The 19,909-nt window shown below is 55.8% G+C and overlaps 4 protein-coding genes across 14 annotated transcripts; 3 read left to right on the top strand and 1 right to left on the bottom strand.

The window, feature by feature from the left end:
• Positions 1-238: 238 nt before the first annotated feature.
• On the top strand, positions 239-1,374 carry TTC36 (tetratricopeptide repeat domain 36). The gene is made up of 3 exons (XM_040616255.1): positions 239-440; positions 677-865; positions 954-1,374. Exons 1-3 carry the CDS (start codon positions 329-331, stop codon positions 1,220-1,222), a joined length of 570 nt encoding a protein of 189 aa, XP_040472189.1. The 5' UTR covers positions 239-328; the 3' UTR covers positions 1,223-1,374.
• On the top strand, positions 1,239-7,153 carry TMEM25 (transmembrane protein 25). Of its 7 annotated transcripts, none has more exons than XR_005831243.1 (8): positions 1,591-1,928; positions 2,011-2,295; positions 2,520-2,807; positions 2,883-3,014; positions 3,152-3,161; positions 3,269-3,373; positions 3,463-3,578; positions 6,280-6,486. XR_005831243.1 is itself a non-coding variant. In XM_040616254.1 (7 exons), exons 2-7 carry the CDS (start codon positions 1,847-1,849, stop codon positions 3,534-3,536), a joined length of 1,113 nt encoding a protein of 370 aa, XP_040472188.1. In that variant the 5' UTR covers positions 1,239-1,466; positions 1,835-1,846; the 3' UTR covers positions 3,537-3,762. The 7 variants fall into 7 exon arrangements, 4 of the variants coding, with proteins under 4 accessions (XP_040472188.1, XP_040472183.1, XP_040472184.1 ...); XR_005831242.1 differs by adding an exon at positions 7,007-7,153 and having other exon boundaries at positions 1,595-1,928; positions 2,883-3,161; positions 6,280-6,347; XR_005831241.1 differs by adding an exon at positions 6,982-7,153 and having other exon boundaries at positions 1,595-1,928; positions 2,883-3,161; positions 6,280-6,347.
• On the bottom strand, positions 4,114-8,695 carry IFT46 (intraflagellar transport 46). Of its 5 annotated transcripts, none has more exons than XM_040616246.1 (11): positions 8,600-8,695; positions 8,302-8,511; positions 8,072-8,229; positions 7,305-7,379; positions 7,099-7,192; positions 6,596-6,724; positions 6,059-6,180; positions 5,601-5,667; positions 5,260-5,320; positions 4,899-4,984; positions 4,114-4,531 (listed from the first exon to the last, which is right to left on the bottom strand). In XM_040616246.1, exons 1-11 carry the CDS (start codon positions 8,621-8,623, stop codon positions 4,436-4,438), a joined length of 1,122 nt encoding a protein of 373 aa, XP_040472180.1. In that variant the 5' UTR covers positions 8,624-8,695; the 3' UTR covers positions 4,114-4,435. The 5 variants fall into 5 exon arrangements, with proteins under 5 accessions (XP_040472180.1, XP_040472181.1, XP_040472182.1 ...); XM_040616247.1 differs by having other exon boundaries at positions 6,059-6,177; XM_040616248.1 differs by lacking the exon at positions 4,114-4,531 and adding an exon at positions 4,538-4,741.
• Positions 8,696-8,777: 82 nt separating this feature from the next.
• Positions 8,778-18,091, top strand: ARCN1 (archain 1). Its single transcript, XM_040616148.1, has 10 exons — positions 8,778-8,887; positions 10,453-10,716; positions 11,365-11,544; positions 11,792-11,997; positions 12,556-12,717; positions 13,416-13,581; positions 14,834-14,981; positions 15,306-15,414; positions 15,583-15,787; positions 16,372-18,091. The coding sequence occupies exons 1-10, from the start codon at positions 8,885-8,887 to the stop codon at positions 16,459-16,461; spliced, it is 1,533 nt and encodes a 510-aa protein (XP_040472082.1). The 5' UTR covers positions 8,778-8,884; the 3' UTR covers positions 16,462-18,091.
• Positions 18,092-19,909: the final 1,818 nt, after the last annotated feature.

Below are 19,909 nucleotides of genomic sequence, written 5' to 3'. Positions count from 1 at the left end.
TCTTGATTTCTTCATGAGGGTGGAGGAGCTGCTTCCACCATGTCGCCACTTTTGGCAGCTCGCGGAGGGACGGAAGCCACTGGCCGGCAGCCATGGGTGGGAGCGCTGGGGGTGTCCAGGGCCTCTTTGCCTGCCCCGCACTGCAGCGGGGTTTCAGTGGGGAGGTGCCGGGCTCCAGCCAGCCGCTGCTGCTGGGCATAGGTCACCTTGGGAAGCTGTGGGGCTCCCAGCTGGGCTTCGGGGCCTCAGAGGTTGGGATAGGACAAATGGTGCCAGCAGTGTGAACATTAACCCACGAGGGCTCTCAGCACTCAGCGCGGAGGGCACCATGGCCACGGCGAACGACAGGGCCGTCCTGCATACCATCTTTAACCCCAGCACCCCTTTTGGGGATATCCCTGGGCTGGATGAGGAGGAGGAGGAAGATGCCCAGGACGAAGGTGAGGTGACACTGTGTTGGGTTCTCGGTGTTGTGTTCTTGCAGTCGGCAGCGGGGTCCCCGTGCGGAGGCGGAAGGAGGGCATGCAGGCCGACAGGAGTCCGGGCCTTGGTGCCCTGCCCTGTGTCCATTCCCACCCCAGCACAGCGGCTGTGCGGTGGATGGTGGGGCTGCTCCCTGGGGCACCCCCGTACCAGCCACTTCCCCAGCTGAGGGGGCCCTGGTGTGCCGCCCCAGGGGAAGGCTTCGCGCAGGAACTGCTGGAGCAGGTCCGGGACCTGGAGCTGCAGGGGGTTTCTGCTGCCGAGTCGGGGGACGTGAGCATGGCCCTGGAGAGGTTCAGCGAGGCTATCCACCTGCTGCCAGAGCGTGCCTCAGGCTACAACAACCGGGCGCAGGCCCTGCGGCTGCGGGGGGACGTAGCAGGTGAGCAGCGCTGCTGCGGCCGGGTGGCGGGTGGCAGGTGGCCTCCGGGTACGCCCAGCCCACCCCAACGCCCCTCTCCCCCGGCCAGGCGCCCTGCGGGACCTGGATACAGCCATCCGCCTGAGCCGGGGCCGCGGCCGTGCCGCCTGCCAGAGCTTCGTGCAGCGTGGCCTGATCCGCCAGCTGCACGCTCAGGACGAGGACGCCCGGCAGGACTTCGAGCGGGCGGCGCGGCTGGGCAGCACCTTTGCCCGGCGGCAGCTGGTGCTCCTGAACCCCTACTCGGCGCTCTGCAACCAGATGCTCTGCGAGATGCTGGGGCGGCTGCGCAACCCTGGTGGCACCGGCAGCGAGTGAAATGGGAGAGGCAATGCGCGGCTCAGGCGGGCCCCTCCGGGAGGCCCGTCTCAGGTGCTGGACATCTCATTCCGCCTCCTCCCGGGAGACGGGAAGGACAAAAGCCCCTTGCTCTGTCTCAGCCCCAAATAAACTTCCCCGTGTCCCTGGCACTTGGGCTTTGCTCGCGGTGTTGTGGGCAATTGTGGTGCAACTCCCGCGTGTGCACAGCCCCGCGGAGGCGGGCGGCCCCGTGGGTGCAAAGGTGGGCTGCGTGGGGTCCTGCGCACGAGGCATGACGGGGGAGCACGGGGGGTGGTTCTAGCTCCTGCCCCGGCCAGAGGGTCTCTGGCCGCTCTTGCACGCTGCTGGGCCGTGCCTGGGGCCACGGGGGCGGCAGGACCGACCCGGTGGGGGGGTCGCTCGCAGCCGTGCCGGGACCGCCCCTGCGCCGCGTGCACAGCCCTGCGGGCGGCAGAGCCGCACTGCGGGCCGGGCTGGAAGCGGCGGCGGCGATGCTCCAGGTAAGATGCGGGCTGGCCGCATCCTGCGGCCCCAGCCGCGAGCCGGGGTGCCGGGGGCCCGGCGCGGGGATGGCCCCGCGTGCCCCTGTCCCAGCTGTCTCTCTCCCAGCGCCGGCACGACATGGGGCGTCCCCGGGGCTGCCCGCGAGCTGCCCCTTGCCCGCTGCTGCTGCTGCTCAGCCTCCGGGTGCTCTGCTCGGCAGGTGAGGCTGCGGCGGGGTCCAGCGCATGGCTCCGGCAGCGGGACCCTGCCGCGGCTGTGATGCGCTGCGGGCTCTCCGGCAGGGCTTCGGGAGCTAGGCCCCACCATCGACGGGCGGCCGCTGGCGGTGTGCACGCTGAGGGAGGAGGAGAGCCGTGTCTTCACCTGCCGGACCCCCCGGCCGGTCCCCGGCACCGCGCTGGTGTGGTACCTTAACGGCCAGAAGCGCGAAGCAAACTGCTCGGCCACGGGTGCTGCCAGCACCCTCACCCTCACGGCCCGGCGCGCCGACCGTGAGCTCAGCTGCTCCCTGACAGACCCGGTCTCCGGCAAGACCTACAACGCCTCGGTCCTCCTCGACGTGCAGTGTAAGGTCCACAGCACCGGTCCTGCTCTGGCCGGAGGCACCGGGAGGGCATGTGCGGCTGTGCCTGACCAGAGCAGGACAATGACCTGTGTCCCTCACAGCCGTAGCGAGGCAGCGTCTCATCAGTCCTGTGCAAATATGGCTGGTGAGCACGCCAGGCTCCTGGCTGTGCTGCCCCTGTCCCCATCCCTGCTGCCCATCTCACTGTCTGTGTTTGTTGCCCAGATAAGCCAGAGATCCTGCGGGCAGATGCCCACTACCAGGTCGATGGCACTGGGATTCTCCTGGTGCTCTTTGCGCTGGTGCAAGCCAACCCACCTGCCAGCGTCACCTGGGTGGACCAGGACGGGCACGTGATGGCCAACACCTCAGAGTTCCTCCTCTTGGGTGCCATACATTACCCAGGCCTATCCAACCACTCGCTCCGCATCCACCTCAGCAGTGCAGCTGGCAACTTCTCTCTCAGCGCTGCCAACAGCGTGGGTGTTGCCACTGCCTCCCTCCTGCCCCCAGGTAGGTGTTGGTGGGGACAGGTGCAGAGCAGCAGCCGTACGGAGGGACGCTGAGGGGGTCGTGCTGTCCATACAGGGCTGCTGGATGCCCGTGTGAAGCTGCCCCTCCTGGGCATTGTTGTTGGAGCAGCCCTGGCCCTGGGCACCTTGCTCAGCCTGGGTTCCTGCGCTGCCTACCTGGCATGCTGCCGGCCCAAGCCAGTGCCAGGTAAGGGTCAGGCAGGAGGGAGCAGCCCGCTCAGCCAGTGCTCCCACAGCTCCGAGCATGTGCAGCCCTGGGGCACGCGCCTGCCTCGCCAGACTCAATCCCTGCCACCCAACCTGCACCTCGTCGACCTGATGCAGGAGGCCAGAGGTAAGACCCCAAGGTGCCAGTGCAGAGGAGAAGGAGAACACGGGGTCATGGATCCTGGCTGGGTGAGGGCCAGGTGTCCCAGCTCTCACCCCTTTCTGCCACCACAGCTTCTCCCAAGGATGTAAGAGCTAGTGCCAGCGCGGAGGAGAGCACGCTGCCAGGGCTGGAGCACTCCTTAGTTCTCAGCAAGCTCAGTGAGGGCACGTGGGCAGGTGAGCAGCCCTGTAAGCCATGCTGCAGGGATACTGGCCTCCACAGCCACCCCAGAAAGCAACTGCAACAAGCTGTCTTTGTCCTGCAGGTTTTGTCCAGCTCCCGACATCCGGGCGCGTCTACAAAATGCCCAGCATGAGCAGTGAAGAGATCTGGCTGTGAGACGCCACGTGGTGCCCATGAGCCAGGGCTGCCCAGCACCAGGTATGTACCAGCCTCTGGAGAAGTGCAGCCCAGGGTGCTGGGTAGGCCATGTTGGATGGCAGGTGCTGACCAACCCCCAGCTATACGTTAAGCTATGTGCTGCTGGTCTCAGTAGCTGTGCCTGTCAGCCAAGGCACGATTTATGTAGCCTGTGTACTTTGTTAATAAACTACTACAATCAAAATGCATTAAAGCTGTTTATAGCCAAGGCTCTGCTAAGCTGCTAGTGCTGCAATTCCTCCCGGAGTAAGGCCGAGCACCAGCCTTGTTTCAGCAGGTTCACAGCCTGTTTGCTGTGTGGTCCTCTCTGCCCCTGCTAGAGCTGTGGCAGATGGACAGGCAGGCAGCATGGTAGGGGCTGGAGAGAGTCATCCCAACAGCAATACACTCTCAAGCATCTGTGTGGTGTTGCGCTGGTTATTTCTCCTTGGCAGCAGTTAAGGGGCTCGAGAATAGAAAAAGAGGCTCAATAATACAGGGCGGTGGAGGTTCATCCCCAGATCAGACCTTAGAACACACTGGGCAGATCCAAGCATTGTGTCTGAGCATGGAATTTATTCCCACCTGCTCTGGTACTTCTAGTGTGCACTTGAGGAGCTTCTGCTCTGCAGCATCTATGGCACAGGGAGCCTGTCATGGGGAAAAGCCAGTTTACTGCTGAGATGGAGCAATTAGGCTGCTTCTACAATAAATGCGATGAGTAAAGTTCTACTCTATGAATGCAGAACAGTTCAGCAGCATCTGCAAAACCAGGGTGGCTTCCAAAGTGCTGCACGCTGCTTCATAGGCTGCTTTGGTCAAGTCTTCATGTCTAGCAGCAGATGTTGATCCAGGAGATGAATGTTTAATGTGAAGCTTCAAGTAAAGCTTAACACTTCCGCACCTGCCACTTGTGAAGGTGCGTTGGATGGTGGGCTCCTGTCCTTCTTCCCATCAGCCAGGGGCTTGAAATGCTGCAGGGGAAAGAATGTGTTAGTGCAGATTCAAGTCTCATTAATCATGCTGCACACATGCATCGGAAAATGCAAGTGCTCTGTATGAGCCATACATTCAGCAGTTGCCTTGACTTTGGTGGGAAAAGCATTCCAGGCTTATGCTGGACTGTTAATGCAGCATCCTCAGCCCTGTGGCACATTGGAGGCTTCTTGTGCAATGCTGAGGTACTAGGGAAATGAGAAGCTTAGAAAACTTTCTTTGGATTCCTTTACCACGGTCTACCAGCCCTTTATGAACACCCACAGCGTAGCAAGGCCAAAGGTAAGGAGTGAAGCTTTGCAATGCTTCCAGCTGGTAGAGTGGCGCCTGTCTGGAGCTGCATACCTGTGAGTTCTTGAACTCCGAGTAGAGGGAGAAGAGGATGTGCAGAGGCTGGATCCGACTCTTGTACACAGGGATGTCCAGAATGGCTACAAGTAAAAGCAGAAGTGTGTGAGAGCATCCTGGCTGCACCGCCCTGCACAGAGTAAGTAAAGCCTGAGCTTCCCACTGCCCACTATTACTTGGGCCTTTCATCAAACGCTGCAGATGTCTGCAGTATAAGTAGTCCGCTTTGTACTGAAGGCAGCAGAGAATGATCATGACTGCTCAGGGCTGAGCCTGCATCTACAGGTCTTTTGCTTTAAGTGAAGCAGTACCAGGCCAGCAGCACATCTGTGTGCTCAGTGCAGTCTCCCCAGCTTACCACATATCATGTCGATGTATTCGGTCAGGTCACAGTTCATCTCTGCAGTCGGGAGGCCCACCTGGAAGAGACGAGGCTGTCAGCTCTGCTCCTGTATGGGCAGAGCCTGACAGCATACCCTGGTCTCAGGCCAAGTGCAGAGGCCACCTGGATAGCAGCCAGGAATTCAGGCATTAGGCTGCTCCCCGGTGTTCTGGCAAGGAGAAATGGCAAGCAGGAACAAACCTGAATGGGCCAGGCTTCAGGCAAAGAGCTCAGAATGGAGCAGGCACCCAGCTTTCACCGAAGATGGTTTCTAACATCACGTGCTGAGCTAACCACCCATCGCTTGGACAACGTACCTTTCCCAAGAGCTCCTCAAATTCTGGTGACCACTCCTGCATCAAGGTCTCGATGTCGGGCATTGGCCTGCCAGGGGAGAAAGAAGACAACCTTCAGGACCACACATAACTGGAATGGCTTCCTTACTGCCAGACTGCTGTAAACGGGACAGCTTCCATTCTGAACAGCTGAAAATGAGATGTGCGCATCTGCTGAAGGTCAATGCGGGCACTTTTATGTTGCAAGTTCCGTGTGCTAGCTGTTAAACTGATTCAAGTTACGTAGGGAAAGCGAAGTGCAGAGGGAAACATCCTGCACACATGCATGGTAGGATGGCCTGACAATTAGCATGTCTTCTCCCTCTCGGAGATATTTTGATAGTTTTACTCAGCGCTCCTAAACTTTGCTACCAGCCTCCCGCTGACCTAAGCTTAAGCTGTACGAGTGTGTGTGAGGGAGAGTTGATGTAATGGTTCACCTGGTGTAATGCACAGTGGCAGGAGGTTTGCAGCGGTGCAGTTCACTGATACTTTCAATCCAGTTGTCAATGGCTTTGGAGTTGTTCTCTGCATTCTCCAAACTCCTTACTTTTATCTGCTGCTGAAAACAAAAATATGAACCTGGAAGATTTCATGGTGTTTTGGGGCTCTTGTGAACCCTACTTATGCTCTGATTTACCGTGCCTTTTCTCTTTCCTAGTTGTACTATAGCAACTGATTTCTGCAGACAGAAAAGCAGCTGCCAAACAAAACATCCAGGAAAACCAGGTGTTGACAACCAAAAGGAAGCAAAGTTTCACCTGAAGGAAACTGTACCAAGGCTTGCCTGAAGTGAAGCTTAGATCCATTGCAGTTTAAAGCTATGGGTTAAAGGAAAAGGTTAGGTTTTTTCTGCTTTTAAAGCTAAGTTACCGTCTGTGCTGCAACACTGTAGTCACAGAGACAAAAGTAAGAATGAAATGTGGGTTTGCCATAGCCATTAAGCAGCAAGCACGACCTCCCCCTCTCTGACTCACTGTGATGTTGTGCTGCCTGGAGTTCTCCGTCAGCCAAAGGGAGAGCACAGTGGGATCTGACTGCTTGGTCGATGGCTCGTCCAGGACCAGCAGGCCAAGGTTATCAGGCTTGCCATCAGGACGAGGAACCTGCAGATAAGCAGAGACCCTGTTTTCTACAGGAGTCCAGAGTGGGGGAAGTTGGGGCTATTTTTACACAGCCTCCCTATGGTTTAAAAATCAGACCCTAAAAGGATTCAGTAGGCATGCTCTCTTGATTAGGAGTTGTGTAGCACAGTGCTACCTGAAAAGCACGGGGTGTCAGACATGGGAAAACACAACCCTCACCCCAAATTACGTATGTGCTGTTTGAGAGGTGACTGAACCACTGAGTCCAGTTTCCCCAGGTCTCTAGAACGCTGTCTCCAGCAGCACAGGGCAAAGGTACACACTGCTGTGGGGAGAGGCCAGCCACTTCTGGGCTGTACAGCCAGGATATACAGAGGAACTTGAAGCAACTTTACCTTCAGGAACGCATCAATGTCTCCAACCGCAGGAATAAAGTCTGGAATAAAAGGCTGCAGTTTGTTCTCAATCTCTATTGTTTTGGGAGTATACCTGCAAAAAAAACACCAGCATAGCATGGGTGGCTACGGACTGTCCCACAAAACTTGCCACAATAATTGACACAAAGGAGAGCCAAGAGCCAGATAAAACCCCTTCCACTCACCTCTTGATGTACTCAAAGAGTTCTTTGATTTCAGAAGATACTGGCAGGTAGTCATAATCACCTAGACTCAAGTCACTAATGAAAGGATGAGAAATGCAGGCACAGATTAATGCATGGTAGGTTCTATACAAGCAAGAACAGGGACCCAGCTGTGCAAGACAATTGTGAAGGGAGCTGAAACACCAGGTAGTAAGCTGTCTCTTACAAAGACTTACAAAGACAGGAAAAACATAGTTGGGCCGTGCTTTGCCTCAGGCCTCCCAGCTAAAAAAAAAAGCACTTGAGTGACGGGCAGTTGCTTGTGATCATAAAGACTTGTATGTCAAAAGGCGGATAGGTGCTCGGCACAAAGGTAGGCATTAGGACAGCGACTAGGGGGGGTTTAGTAATGGTTTCAGAGTTGAAGACAAAGGAGGAGGACAATTAGGAGAGCAATAATGTGCTTGAGGTGTTCCCTCCTTGTCTCTCATGTGTCCACTGCCAGCCAGGGCTGAAGACAGGTAGGAGGCTGGCTGACCCCCTCAGTCACTCCCAGCTCTGCCCCTCCTTGGCACAGCACAGCCGGGCACAGGGACTGTCCAAGGAGCTGCTGTCAGCGGCTGCAGTTCCTCAAGCATAGGAACGCCTTTCTCTTGAGCTGCCCGGGTACGAGGAGGAGGAATGAGCCGGCCACCCCCGTGCCCAGGGCCATGCTCCCCTCGGCAGGGTCACGAAGGTGCCGGTGGGGCCGCAAGGGCCCCTCTGGTGCGGCCGGCCGCGCCACTCACCCCTCCACCACAGCCCCGCGATCCTCCGCGTCATCCTCTGAGTCTGTCTCAGAGGAATCCTCCTCCTCCGAGGCCGAGTCGTCGTCGTCGTCCTCCTCCTCCTCCTCCTCGCCCTCGCTGGGGGCAGCGGGGGGCGCCGAGCGGGCCGCCGCCTCCTCCTAGGTGACAGGGACGGGACCTCACCAGGCCGTCCCGCCGGCCGCCCCCCCCGCCGCCGGCCCAGCGCCTACCTTGCCGCCGCTGCCCTCATCGTCACTGCCGCCATCGGCCGCGCCGCCGCCTGCTCCGGGTGGGCCGGGCCGGCGGCAGTCCCGGGGGCGGCCTGTACCCCCTGCCCGTGGCGAGCGAGCCCCGGCCGGCCGCACCGCCGCGCCGCCCGCCTCCTTGGCCTCCGGCAGCTCCAGGCTCTCGTCGCACAGCTGGTTCTCCACCAGGCGGGTCTAGGCAGAGGGGCGCGGTAAGGCGGCGGCACGGCACGGCACGGCACGGCACGGCTCGGCACGGCACGGCACAGCGCGGCCCGCTCACCTCCAGCGCCCGTCGCTCCGCCATGCCGCCCTGCTGCCGTTGCCATGGTGACTCGCCCGCCGCGGGCTAGAGCGGCGCGGCCGCCGCGGCGCCCCCTGGCGGAACAGATGGCAGTCACCGCCCGGCGGGCCGCCTGGGGGGCCGCTACGCCACGCCCCGCCACGCCCCGCCCCGCGCGTGACGGCGCTTCCGGCTGGGGACGTGGCTCGGCGCCGCCATCTTGTGGGGCCGCCCGAGGAGACGCGGAGCGCGGAGGGAGCGAGCGCGGAGCCCAGCACCGCCGCCATGGTGAGACCCCGCCCGCCGCCGGCCGCTCGTCACCGGCCGCTCGTCGCCGGCCGCTAGCCGCCGCGGGGCACCGCGGGGCTGGGGGAGGCTCCGGGCGGGGCCTGGGGCCCGCTGCGAGGCTAGGCCCGGGCGCAGGCCGGCGCCGGAGCCCAGTGGCCTGGCGGAGCTGAGTAGGGTCTGGGGCAGGTCCTGCTGCCGCTCGCGGGGCCGGCAGCGCCTGGGGGGCGACGGAGGCTCAGGCCGCCGTCTCCGCCCACCGCCGGGGTGATCCGGAGGAGCAGAGCGGCGGAGGGCCGCTGGCCGAGCCGCGGGGCCCACTCGGTGGAGGGGCTGGTACCCGCGGCCTTAGGCAGGCGGCGTTGCGCTTTTTTAAAATATTGTTCGGGGCAGCGGGGCTGTCCCCTCGGGTGCTGGGTGCAGCCGGGTGCGGGCGATGCCCGGCTGCTCCCTTGCTGGTGCGGAGTGTAGCGCTGCGAGCTATTCCTTTCTGCGAGCTCGTCCTGCCCCTTGCTGCCCGCTCCTAGCGCTGCTGGACCGCCATCCCGGTCAGCGGAGACCGGCAGGCCTCGCTGAGCCGTGTGCTCACGGGATCCTGGGTGCCGTCTGGTTCTCTTGCGCCGTGGTCTGAGTGCCTTTGGGGAGCACTTACAGAGAGGAAGTTTATTTCTGACCTGTAAGTACTCCGGGGTGTGCTTCTCCCTGTGTTGTCAAGCTGCTGGGCCCCAGGGCAGTCCAGAAAGGGCCTGGCACGCTTATCAAGGCACACACTGGTAGGGCGCTATCGGCCTGGCACTGAGGTGGGACTTGAGATCGGTCTGTGCTTGAGAGTTTCTGGTACTTGCCTGTTCATAACAGAGGTTGGGGATTTAAAGGATCTTTACTGCAGAAACAGCCTTATCCTGACTAAGTTAATTTAAAAGCTGATCTATGAGGGACAAATGTGAGGAGGAAGTCTCAGTAGTCTGAGAGAATGAGAAAATGTAGGCTGGCCATTGTCTCACTACCTTTTTGTTGATGGTGTGATAACGTTTCCGAAACGCTGAGGAGAGCCATCTGTGGGTTGTGATTAATACAGCTGCCCATGTTTTGTTAGCCTGGCTTCACTGTAAATGTGGCATTGGCAAGAAATGTTACGTTTTACAATGCTTCTGTTATAAGCTGGGACCAGACTGACAGAAAACTCAATAACCTAGAGCCTCCCCCTGGAGCATTTGGTGGCGGTGGCGTTAGACCTCTGTGTGTGTAGGAGCAAGCTGGCTTGCTGCGTCTGCCCAGTGGGAGCACTGAGAGTCTGGATAACACAGGAGCAGAAAGCAGACTGGGGAGAGAGAGAGAGTGAAAAACAGAGGTGGCTCTGCAAGATCTTGGCATGGTTCAGTTCCTGGTGCTGGTTGCAGAAAAAGGCTTTAAATCGTGTTTAAGGAAACTCAGCTGACTGTGCGGTACATGTGAAGGTGAAATGTAGTCAGAAGCGATTCTTTCTTTGAGCAAGTTGTGTTGCACCAGGCTCGCTGAGGCTGTGTGGTGTGGGAGGCTCGTCTAACCGGTGCTTGCCTTCTCCACAGGTGCTGTTGGCAGCAGCTGTCTGCACAAAGGCGGGGAAGGCCATAGTCTCCCGGCAGTTTGTGGAGATGACTCGGACCCGCATTGAGGGGTTGCTGGCCGCTTTCCCAAAGCTGATGAATACAGGGAAGCAGCACACCTTTGTGGAAACAGAGAGTGTGCGGTATGTTTATCAGCCAATGGAGAAGCTGTACATGGTACTGATCACCACCAAGAACAGCAACATCCTGGAAGACCTAGAAACACTCCGTCTCTTCTCTAGAGTGGTAAGAATCTGTCACTTAACACAGGGTTTGTGCACATGTGGCCTGAAACAGTGCCCTTGTAAGGGAACCTGTTGGTGAGCTGTTTTTAAAGTCCACCTGGCAACTCGATTTTCCAGAGCCCCTTCCTGACCTGAACATAAGCTTTGAAGTTTTGGTGGTATTTTTTAACTCCACCTAAAAAAATCCTCGGTTGCAGTTCAGCTGGTGAAACCAACGGGATGGCCATAAACATAAGGCATTAAATATTCTCCGTATTCTTAAGGTAACAGCCTTCTAAAAATAATTGTGAACTTACAGCATGTACAGCACTACATTATGTGGATTTCCGAGCAGTGAGTTTATGCAGCTGTCCTCATGCAACCAAAGGATCTTCAGGAAATGGGCTGGCCCCAGCATGTGTTTAGGTTTCTCTGACTTAGTGTTACAGTTAAGCTAAGAGGTTGTGTAAGTGTTATAGTGTAGAAGGACTAGTAATGGCAAAACTTCCACTTGTTATTTATCAACATTGTAAAGTTACAGTGAGCACCTTACCAGTGCACTGGTCTTGTGGAGGGTCTAGTGCGGCTATGCAGTCTGGGGGCAGTAGAAAGAGAGTGTTTGCACAGTATTGTCTACAAATACTTCTTCAAAATGCTTTCCCCTAACTAGATCCCTGAATATTGTCGAGCTCTGGAGGAGAATGAGATCTCCGAACACTGCTTTGACCTGATTTTTGCCTTTGATGAGATTGTTGCTTTGGGCTACCGTGAGAACGTAAATCTGGCACAAATTCGGACCTTCACTGAGATGGACTCCCATGAAGAAAAGGTGTTTCGAGCAGTCAGAGAGGTGAGTGGGAATAACTGCACGCCTGGTATGAGGTACCCTGTCTGGAAAATACAGGGGGTTTTATTTATACAAGTGTTATTCCACTTTGATAGGGGTCATAAAACAATTTAGCTTTTCTGTAAACAAGATGCCCATCTCTTGTTTCTTTTTTTTGTCATAAAGGGTTTATGGGCAAAACACACTTGGTTCCTGTGCAGAGAAGGGTTGAGATTGCAGAGCTCTAGCAACCTCTTGTCTTTTGCTTCAGACTCAGGAACGCGAAGCAAAAGCTGAGATGCGCCGTAAAGCAAAGGAATTGCAACAAGCCCGGAGGGACGCAGAGAGACAGGGCAAAAAGGCACCGGGCTTCGGTGGCTTTGGTAGCTCGGCCATGTCTGGAGGCACAACAGCAGCAATGATCACAGAGACCATCATTGAAACGGAGAAGCCCAAAGTGGCACCAGCGCCTGCCAGGTAGATGTACAGCAGCTAGCAAACATGCCTTGGAGCCAGCAGCGGCTGAAACCACGTGCCCAATAAAGGCTCCCTAACACAGGTTTTTTGTCTGCATAGCCCTCCCGTTTGGTTACTGTACAGGTCAAGATCGTCACACCTTTGTAAAGCCTCCCCTTGGCTTTGCCACTGTGTGTGTATTGACCTCCAAGCCTGTAATGTAGCTGCTTGCAGGCCCTATATATGTTGCATATTCTCAATCACTGAGGAGCATCTGTGCTGTGTGCCACAGTAGCATCCCCTAGTCTGGAGTCTCTGATGAGCAATGGGCTTCTTACTTTGTGTGAGGAAAAAGAGGTCCCAGCTACTGGTAATACACGGAACAGAATCCAGATAGAAGTAATAATGTAGCACCCTACATGTAAGATCATCGGTTTCATGCACATTCTCCCCCAGAAAAGGCTGCAGACGTGAGCGCTGTGTTGTTGGGATAGTCAGGTCACAACATGCGAAGGTAACTGAGGAAGGAGGAATGTGTTGCCATGACATGACTTGGAGCTTCTTACGCCTTTTGTTTAGGCCTTCAGGTCCCAGTAAAGCCTTGAAACTTGGTGCTAAGGGGAAGGAGGTGGACAACTTTGTGGACAAGCTGAAGCTGGAAGGAGAAAATATTATGACTTCTGTAGGCAAGCGCACTACGGAAGCAGCCAAAGTTCTTGCTCCTCCTGTTAACATGGAGAGGTAGGTATTTTCATTTCATTTTCAAAGTGGTTTTCTTGCAGCGTGCTCTGTGGTGCACATGTTACTTCATGAGCTAGCACCCTTTTTTGTCTTCAGGACAGGCTTTTTCCTGCACCTCCAGTCATGTGTGCTCACTTGGCCTGTTACTTTTAAAAGACGGTGGGCAAAATCCTGGAAAGGGCAGCAGCAAAAAAATAGATAGCTAGTTTGATTAGGAGTTGCCATGACTAAAATGGGATATATGTCCATTGTTTAGCTGAGGTTGGGAATTTCCCTCTGCTGCTTTTCCCTTAAAATAGCTGCCATTTTTGCTGTTCCCCAGGCGAGAGTTCCTGCCTTACTGCAGCTTAGGGTGGAAGTGTTCGTGGTTCATTTTGCACATGGCAATTCACAACCTTTTAGTGCTACAAGCCATGCTGCTGTACCAGAGGGGTTTTGAGTGAACAGCATGTTGAGGTGCTGCTTACGTGGGCTTTCTTGCGTTGCAGCTCCTATCTGTGGAGCCTCCTGCCCTAAAGTTAGCATGTCAGAACAGTGTTAGCATCCGCTGTGATGTCCCTGCTGTGCCATTTGGGGCCATCATGTGCTTGGGAGCATCAGCTCATTACATGTAGCCTGTAGTTGCTGAGCATTGATCTCTCGTCTTGCCTATCAGATGCCAAGCGCTGGAGTTGAGACTTGCTTTTTTTTCTGTCTAGTGTGCACATGAAAATAGAGGAGAAAATTTCCTTGACCTGCGGCCGTGACGGAGGGTTGCAGAACATGGAGCTGCATGGCATGATCATGCTGCACGTTTCTGATGAAAAGTTTGCAAGGATTCGCCTGCATGTAGAAAATGAAGACAAGAGGGGAGTGCAGCTGCAGGTAAAGCCTGTTTGGTGTCCCGTGCTGTTGAATGTGCTTTGACTGCTCTCAAGGGCAAAATATTGGAAGCACTTGAGCATGTTACTGTCCTATGTTCTCGTTCAAGCAGATGGGTTGAAAATGGAAGTAGTTGCTGCAGCCATTACCGCAGCATAAATGTAGTGCCAGCTCATGCTCAAAAGATTGAAGTTCACTTGAGAAATGCACTCTCATGCACTTGCTTGTCTGCCCTCAGAGCCTTATCTACCCAGCAGTGCAGTCTGATCTCATTTGGACTTTGCAGCAGCCTGCTGTGTTGCATTGCACTTACTTATGTGGTGCAAGCTTCAGTTGTAGGGTGGGAGTGTTCGAATAAACTTACTGTGCCGACAAGGAATTAATTTATTACCTAGAAAGGTGTTTCTTCTTGGGATCACTTGTGTTCTGTCAGTGCTGGATTAGAGGCAATTGCTGGAGCCCTTGATTGCAGTCAGTAATAGTGGCTCAGGAGGTTCTTGAGAGATATGTCCTCTTTTTCTCCCTCTCTGTGTGAACTTACTGATCCCTGGAGGTATACTGCCTTGCGCCCTCCTCCTCACCAAGTGCTTGCCTATCTGTAGCTGGCTGCAGGTCTGCTTTGATAGTAGTAAGCTCCTTATCAGTGTATCTCATGAGCAAGTTCCTAATAATGCTCCCACGTGTGCAGCTTCAGGTGGAAGATAAGATCAAACCTAGCACCGGCTCCTGTCTTTCTAGTGCAACTTGAATGCTGACTCATGAAAATCTGCTTCTAAAAAGCTGCTTATGCTTGCTGTTGTGAAGAGGGAGTATTTAAACTGAATTGGGCTGACAACGTATGTATGTGTTAAGGTTGCTGAGGGAGGTAGTGTTTTTGTGGTTTCGGGGTGTTCGTACCAGCAGCGTTCGAGAGCAGTGTTTGTTGTGGGTCTTCAGGATGGTCTTTGAGATTTGAAGAGCTTTTAAAGTTGTTCTATAGGTGTCAGCCCAGGACACACATTGTCTCTGGCGCAGTGGCACAGAACAGTGGCAGCGGTGTGGATTCTTAGCGGATCAGCTTTGTCTGGGAGGAAGCCCAGGCTGATAAGTAGACAGGCTCCAGTCGGACTTCTGAGCCAGGATGAAAACAGATGTGTGTTTTGTTAAGGAAAATACTCTGGGATGTGTAGGTCTGTCTCACTAGAACCCATGTTGCCTATCTGTGGTTCCCTCCTTGGGCTGGTAGTTACAGACTGGGCATGTGCTCCCCTTTCAGACTCACCCAAACGTGGACAAGAAGCTCTTCACTGCAGAATCACAGATTGGTTTGAAGAACCCGGAGAAGTCATTCCCTATTAACAGTGATGTGGGTGTGCTGAAGTGGAGGTTGCAGACCACAGAAGAGTCCTTCATTCCATTGACAAGTGAGTGCAAGCTTGTATCTGGGGGCTTGGGTAAAAAAGGCTGATGTTCATCCGTGGGCTGCTGGCTTATAGCCTGTCTTGTGGCAGTGGGGCTAGCTGGCATGTGGTGAGATGTTGGGGGTATCGTGCATCTTCCATTGGATAGTACCTGTTCTTGGCAGTGCACACATTTTTTGTAACGCTTTTGAAGAGAACAGAAAGTTTTTCTTAAGTCAGAATTTCTTGGGGGTGAGTTGGTTGTGCTTTTCAAAGCACATTGTCTTTTGAAAGCCTGTGCCATGTAGAAGGCCTGCATCGTTCAGCGTACTGTTTCTGTGCCCTCAGTTAACTGCTGGCCATCAGAAAGCGGGAACAGTTGTGATGTTAACATTGAATACGAGTTGCAAGAGGAGAGCCTAGAGCTGAACGATGTGATTATCACCATCCCCTTGCCGTAAGTGACACTCCTTGTCTGGGCAGTGCTAACAAGTGCCACCCTGGATCCCATGGCCTCCTTCCCTTCTCCAGTTCACAGGTCTGGCCAAGCCGACAGGCTTGAACAGTGTTTCCTTAGCTCTGTGCAGGTCAGCCATGGTAACTAACTTCTCATTGCCTGCTCTAGGTCTGGTGTCGGCGCCCCAGTGATTGGGGAAATTGATGGTGAGTATCGCCACGACAGCCGGCGGAATCTCCTCGAGTGGTGCCTGCCAGTGATCGATGCCAAAAACAAGAGTGGCAGCCTGGAATTCAGCATAGCAGGGCAGCCAAGTGACTTCTTCCCAGTGCAAGTCTCCTTCATCTCCAAAAAGAGCTATTGCAACATACAGGTATGGTTGCTGCTGGTGCTCTGCAGGTGTGATGTCACTCTTGCCTGTTTTAAGCTGCCTCTTGTCTTCTGCTGGCTAAAGATGGCCACACTGTGGTGGGTGGGCCCTGCTGTCCTGCTTAGCAAAGGCTTGGGCATCGGCATTAAGTTGCCTCTGTGTTAGCTGGATTCAGGAGTGGCAGTGCTGGCAGCTTCAGCTTTCCTGAGCTTGCCTGCAGTTTCAGTTGAGCCTTCATGCCTCTGACAAATCATTAATTCCTCTCAGACTTTGTTAGAGAATCCATTGGCCTTCTGAGCCAAAACATGTCTTGGCATGTGACTGTCTGTCCCTGCTGAACTGCTGCTGGTGACTGCTGCTTAACTCCTTGCAGGTCGCTTTCAACAGAGGCGCAGTTAACTGCAGAAAATCATTCCCCTGTTTTCAGGTTTCCTGAGAGCAAAGATCTTTCTTTCAGGGCCGACTTGCGGCTCAAAAGCGCTAGCTTCATTCTGTCCTTGTGAGCAGCCCAGTGTCAGAGAGTGCTCTATAGTGGCGGTGGGGTGTAGCATCCGATGCCGACCTAACTCTGCCTGTTGTCTCCACAGGTTACCAAAGTGACCCAGGTAGATGGGAACAGCCCTGTAAGGTTTTCTACTGAAACCACCTTCCTGGTGGACAAGTACGAAATCCTGTAATGCCAGCTATGGGGAATCGCAATGGAAGAAATTTTTAAATTAAAAATAAAAAAAGAGGCCGAAGTTTATTCTGAATGTTGGGAACGCCGCAGCCCCTCTCTGCTAAGACACATGGCTCTGTCTGCCATCTGCAGCATTCCTGGGTCACAGACATTTTTGGCAGGGAATTGACATGCTTATGGGGGGAAAGGCTACAAATTTCTTTGGCAGATTTCTACCAGCCGGCAGAAAAGCAAGATCTCCACAGAGAACCTGGCTTTGTCATGTCCCCTTCTCCCCTGATGGCGACCCGAGCTCAGTTCCAGAGCCTACCAGACATCGTTCTCTTCCCTCCTGAAGCGTCACACACTGTTCCGTTGTTGGTGCTGCCATTTAAATTTCATCTCGGCCTTCAACTCTAGTTCCCGTTGATGAAAGCAGGCATCAAGATAATGTGTGTGGGGGCACCTCACTTCTCTGGACCCTTCTGTCTGGTAGAAGCAGAGCGAGTTGGCCTCAGTTTCAAAGAATGGGGGGTTGTGGGATGGAGAAGGGGGCATTTGGGGCTTGGATCCTCTTGCTCCATGCGGTTACTGCTCTCTCCCCAGCCCTGCTGTTCAGTGACAGCCCTACCCCTGGACTTGCTTCTCTGCCTCAGGGAGGGCTCTGAGGTAGCGCAGGCTGCAGCTCCGGATGCTTTAGTTCCTGCTGCAGGGGGAAGTGCCCAGAAGGCACTGTCCTGTGCACTGGCTCGTTGTCTGCCGCAGCTACTCTTGAGCCGGGCTTTGGAGGCAGCTTAATTAAGTTGGAACCAGCTGTGTGTCCTTCCTGGGGCCCTTTTGGTGTCTTGGGAAGTTGAAGGCTTGGCCTGCCTCAGTGCAAGGAGCCACGGAGAGCAGGTGACTCAGCCTGTGTGCCAGGACCTGTCCCAAACTCGTGTTTTTTCTCAGTGCTTGCAGATGGAGGAGAAGGTGATGCTGGTTTCCAGAGAATGTGGGGGCTGATCCCAGTGGGAGCAGCACTCCAGCATGGTGTCTGCCCTCCCAGTGACATTGTTCTGCCTGTTCCCCTACCAGCATTATTTGCCTCATCTCTCAGACCTGTGCTCGCCTCAAAACTCATCTCACCTGCTTGAATTGGAGCACTGACAACCTGGCTGGCCACCAGCAAGGGCTGCAGGGGGGCCACGCCAGCTGCGGCCGTAGGTCCTGAGCATGCAGATGGAAAGCAAATCTCTGAAAAGCAAGTTGTATTCTGCTCCCGTGGGGTCCTCTGCCAAAGAAGTTTGTGGTCTCTCCTCTGCCAGCAGCACTCAAGAGGAAATCAGCCCTGATCCCTGGCCAGGGAGGAGTGGGGAGAGCAGATCCTGGTCCGTACGTAGCAAAGTAGGTGATGGATCCCATTAACTTGGTCATGTTGGAGAGTCGCTTGTCTGTCTGATTTTTTTTAAAATGGAGTCGAGGTTAGTTCAAGCACCCAAGGAGCTTTCCCACACACCCCCCCTTTAAGTCTGTTGGAGGGTAATACTTAAACCGAGCCGAGGTCCCCCCTTTTTGTAACCCTGTACGATACTGGCCTAGGGAGTAGAGCACATTCCAGTGTACACAGAGAATACCCAGTCTTTAATCGAATAAAGAGTATTGTCAAAGGAGTGGCTGCGGCTCCTGACGGTCCTTCAGGATCGGTCCCCGCGGGGGCGGGGCCAGCCGCGGCAGAGGCGGAGCCCGGGACTGCTGCGGGGCCGGCGGAGCGGAGGTGAGCGGCGGGGATGGGACCGGGGCACCGGGGGCAGCTTGGCCCTGCCGGGCAGGGGTGGGGAGGGGGCCAGGCGGTGAGACCCCCAACCTCAGGCAGCCCGGGGGTGTCCTGGCCCGCAGAGACCCCAGCCGGCAGCCATTCGGGGGACGGTGGGGGCGAGGGGAAGAGGCTTCGGTGCACCGAGGCCAGGCGGGAGGGTTCCAAGAAGCGGGGTGAGGAAGGAGCTGGCGGAAAGCCCCTTCAGACGTAACCCCCATCGTTGCACAACGTTTTGGGGTGCGTGGGTGGCCTGGGAGCTGGAGAGCCGGGGCCGGGGCTCCGTGTCGGCAGTGATTTTGTCGGTGTGGGGGCCCCGAGCGCAGCCGCCGCGGGTAGCTGCCCCCGGCCCTCCCGGGGAGCCTGGGAACGGCGCGGCTCCGGCCGGGACCTTGTTTACTCCAGCTTCCCGACACGCTCCTGCCACGGCCCCTTCGGCTGCTGCCAGAAAGCCCGAGGAATTTGGCAGCCTCAGAAGGTATTTGGCTGCAGCACCGACGGGCCACCCACTCTCCCACCCCTCCGGCTGCCCTGCGAGCCCCCAGCCCCCCGGGCCACGGGGCAGGGGCTGCAGCAGGGAAAAGCCCCTGGCACAGGGACCAGGCAGCAGCAGGGCAGTGCTGCCCGGGTGCTTTTTTTGGCAGCTCCTGGTACGTTTGGTTTTCCCGCACGATGCTGTGTGTTGGCGTGCAGCTGGCAGGCTGCCACGTGGGGCAATGGAGCCACGGATTTGCGTGACGAGGCAAGGCGCTGCCTGTGGGCAGCCACACACTAGAAAGGAGAGCACAATGCCCACTTCAGAGAGGTGAAGTTCGCCCCTGCCCCTCTCGCAGCAAACACAAGATTGGGTGATGTGTTTGTGCCGAGGACTGGATCCCAGCCCCAACGAACCCAACCCAGCCATGATCCCTGAGCTGTCGTTAGCAGGACCTGCAGATGCTCACCACTGAGGAGCGGCTGAGGGAGCTGAGGTGTTTGAGTGTGGAGAGGAGGAAGCTTGGGGAGAACCTTCTCGCTCTCTACAACTACCTGACAGGACGCTGTAGGCACGTGGGGGTCAAGCCTCCCAGATAACAAGTGACAGGACAAGAGGAAGCAGCCTCAAGTTGCACCAAGGGAGGTTTAGGTTGGATATTAGGAAAAATTTTGTCACTGAAAGGACAGTTAAGCATTGCATTAGGCTGCCCAGGGAAGTGCTGGAGTTCACACCCTTGGAGGTGTTTAAAAAACATGTAGATGCGGTGCTTAGCAACATGGTGTAGTGATGGACTTGGCAGCACTAGGTTAATGATTGGACTTGATCTCAAAGGTCTTTTCCAAGCAGACTGTGTGGCCTGCAGATGAGGAGCTATCTTTTGCTACAAGAGGGCTTTGAGGAATAAGTCTCCATCGTGCAACATTTCAAGGGGTCCTGGAGCTCGGTGGTGGTGGTTTCCCTGTCCATGCTGTGGTGGCCGGAGGCACATGCTGACACTGGGCTCCATGCTTGAGCTCTAGCAGTAGCTGGGACCATGTACAGTGTCACCAGCCCTCAGAGCTGGCTCATCTTGCGGAGCACAGGGTACAGGAAAGCTGGGCTGCATGCTCTTCCCAACTGAAGCATGTAGTGGGCATCCCTCAGCCTACAGAGAGCCCGAGGTGTGATGCCAGCAGGGCCACAGCTCTGGCCAGAGCA

The sequence above is a fragment of the Falco naumanni genome, chromosome 16 (genome assembly GCF_017639655.2).
Source record: "Falco naumanni isolate bFalNau1 chromosome 16, bFalNau1.pat, whole genome shotgun sequence".
In the NCBI taxonomy this organism is placed as follows: Eukaryota; Metazoa; Chordata; class Aves; order Falconiformes; family Falconidae; genus Falco; species Falco naumanni.
This window is presented reverse-complemented; position numbering and strand designations above follow the sequence as displayed.

Bases quoted from the DNA above. Each gene is read 5' to 3' on its own strand.
- ARCN1 (XM_040616148.1), top strand. The intron at 10,717-11,364 runs GTAAGAATCTGT...TCCCCTAACTAG, and splicing joins TCCGTCTCTTCTCTAGAGTG to ATCCCTGAATATTGTCGAGC. The intron at 13,582-14,833 runs GTAAAGCCTGTT...CTCCCCTTTCAG, and splicing joins AGAGGGGAGTGCAGCTGCAG to ACTCACCCAAACGTGGACAA.
- TTC36 (XM_040616255.1), top strand. From the start codon at position 329: ATGGCCACGGCGAACGACAGGGCCGTCCTGCATACCATCTTTAACCCC. The intron at 441-676 runs GTGAGGTGACAC...GTGCCGCCCCAG, and splicing joins GGAAGATGCCCAGGACGAAG to GGGAAGGCTTCGCGCAGGAA. The intron at 866-953 runs GTGAGCAGCGCT...TCCCCCGGCCAG, and splicing joins GCTGCGGGGGGACGTAGCAG to GCGCCCTGCGGGACCTGGAT.
- TMEM25 (XM_040616249.1), top strand. From the start codon at position 1,847: ATGGGGCGTCCCCGGGGCTGCCCGCGAGCTGCCCCTTGCCCGCTGCTG. The intron at 1,929-2,010 runs GTGAGGCTGCGG...GCTCTCCGGCAG, and splicing joins CCGGGTGCTCTGCTCGGCAG to GGCTTCGGGAGCTAGGCCCC. The intron at 3,374-3,462 runs GTGAGCAGCCCT...TTTGTCCTGCAG, and splicing joins CAGTGAGGGCACGTGGGCAG to GTTTTGTCCAGCTCCCGACA.
- IFT46 (XM_040616244.1), bottom strand. From the start codon at position 8,623: ATGGCGGAGCGACGGGCGCTGGAG. The intron at 6,725-7,098 runs GTAAAGTTGCTT...GCTTATCTGCAG, and splicing joins ACATTGATGCGTTCCTGAAG to GTTCCTCGTCCTGATGGCAA. The intron at 5,321-5,600 runs GTACGTTGTCCA...CGTCTCTTCCAG, and splicing joins TTGAGGAGCTCTTGGGAAAG to GTGGGCCTCCCGACTGCAGA.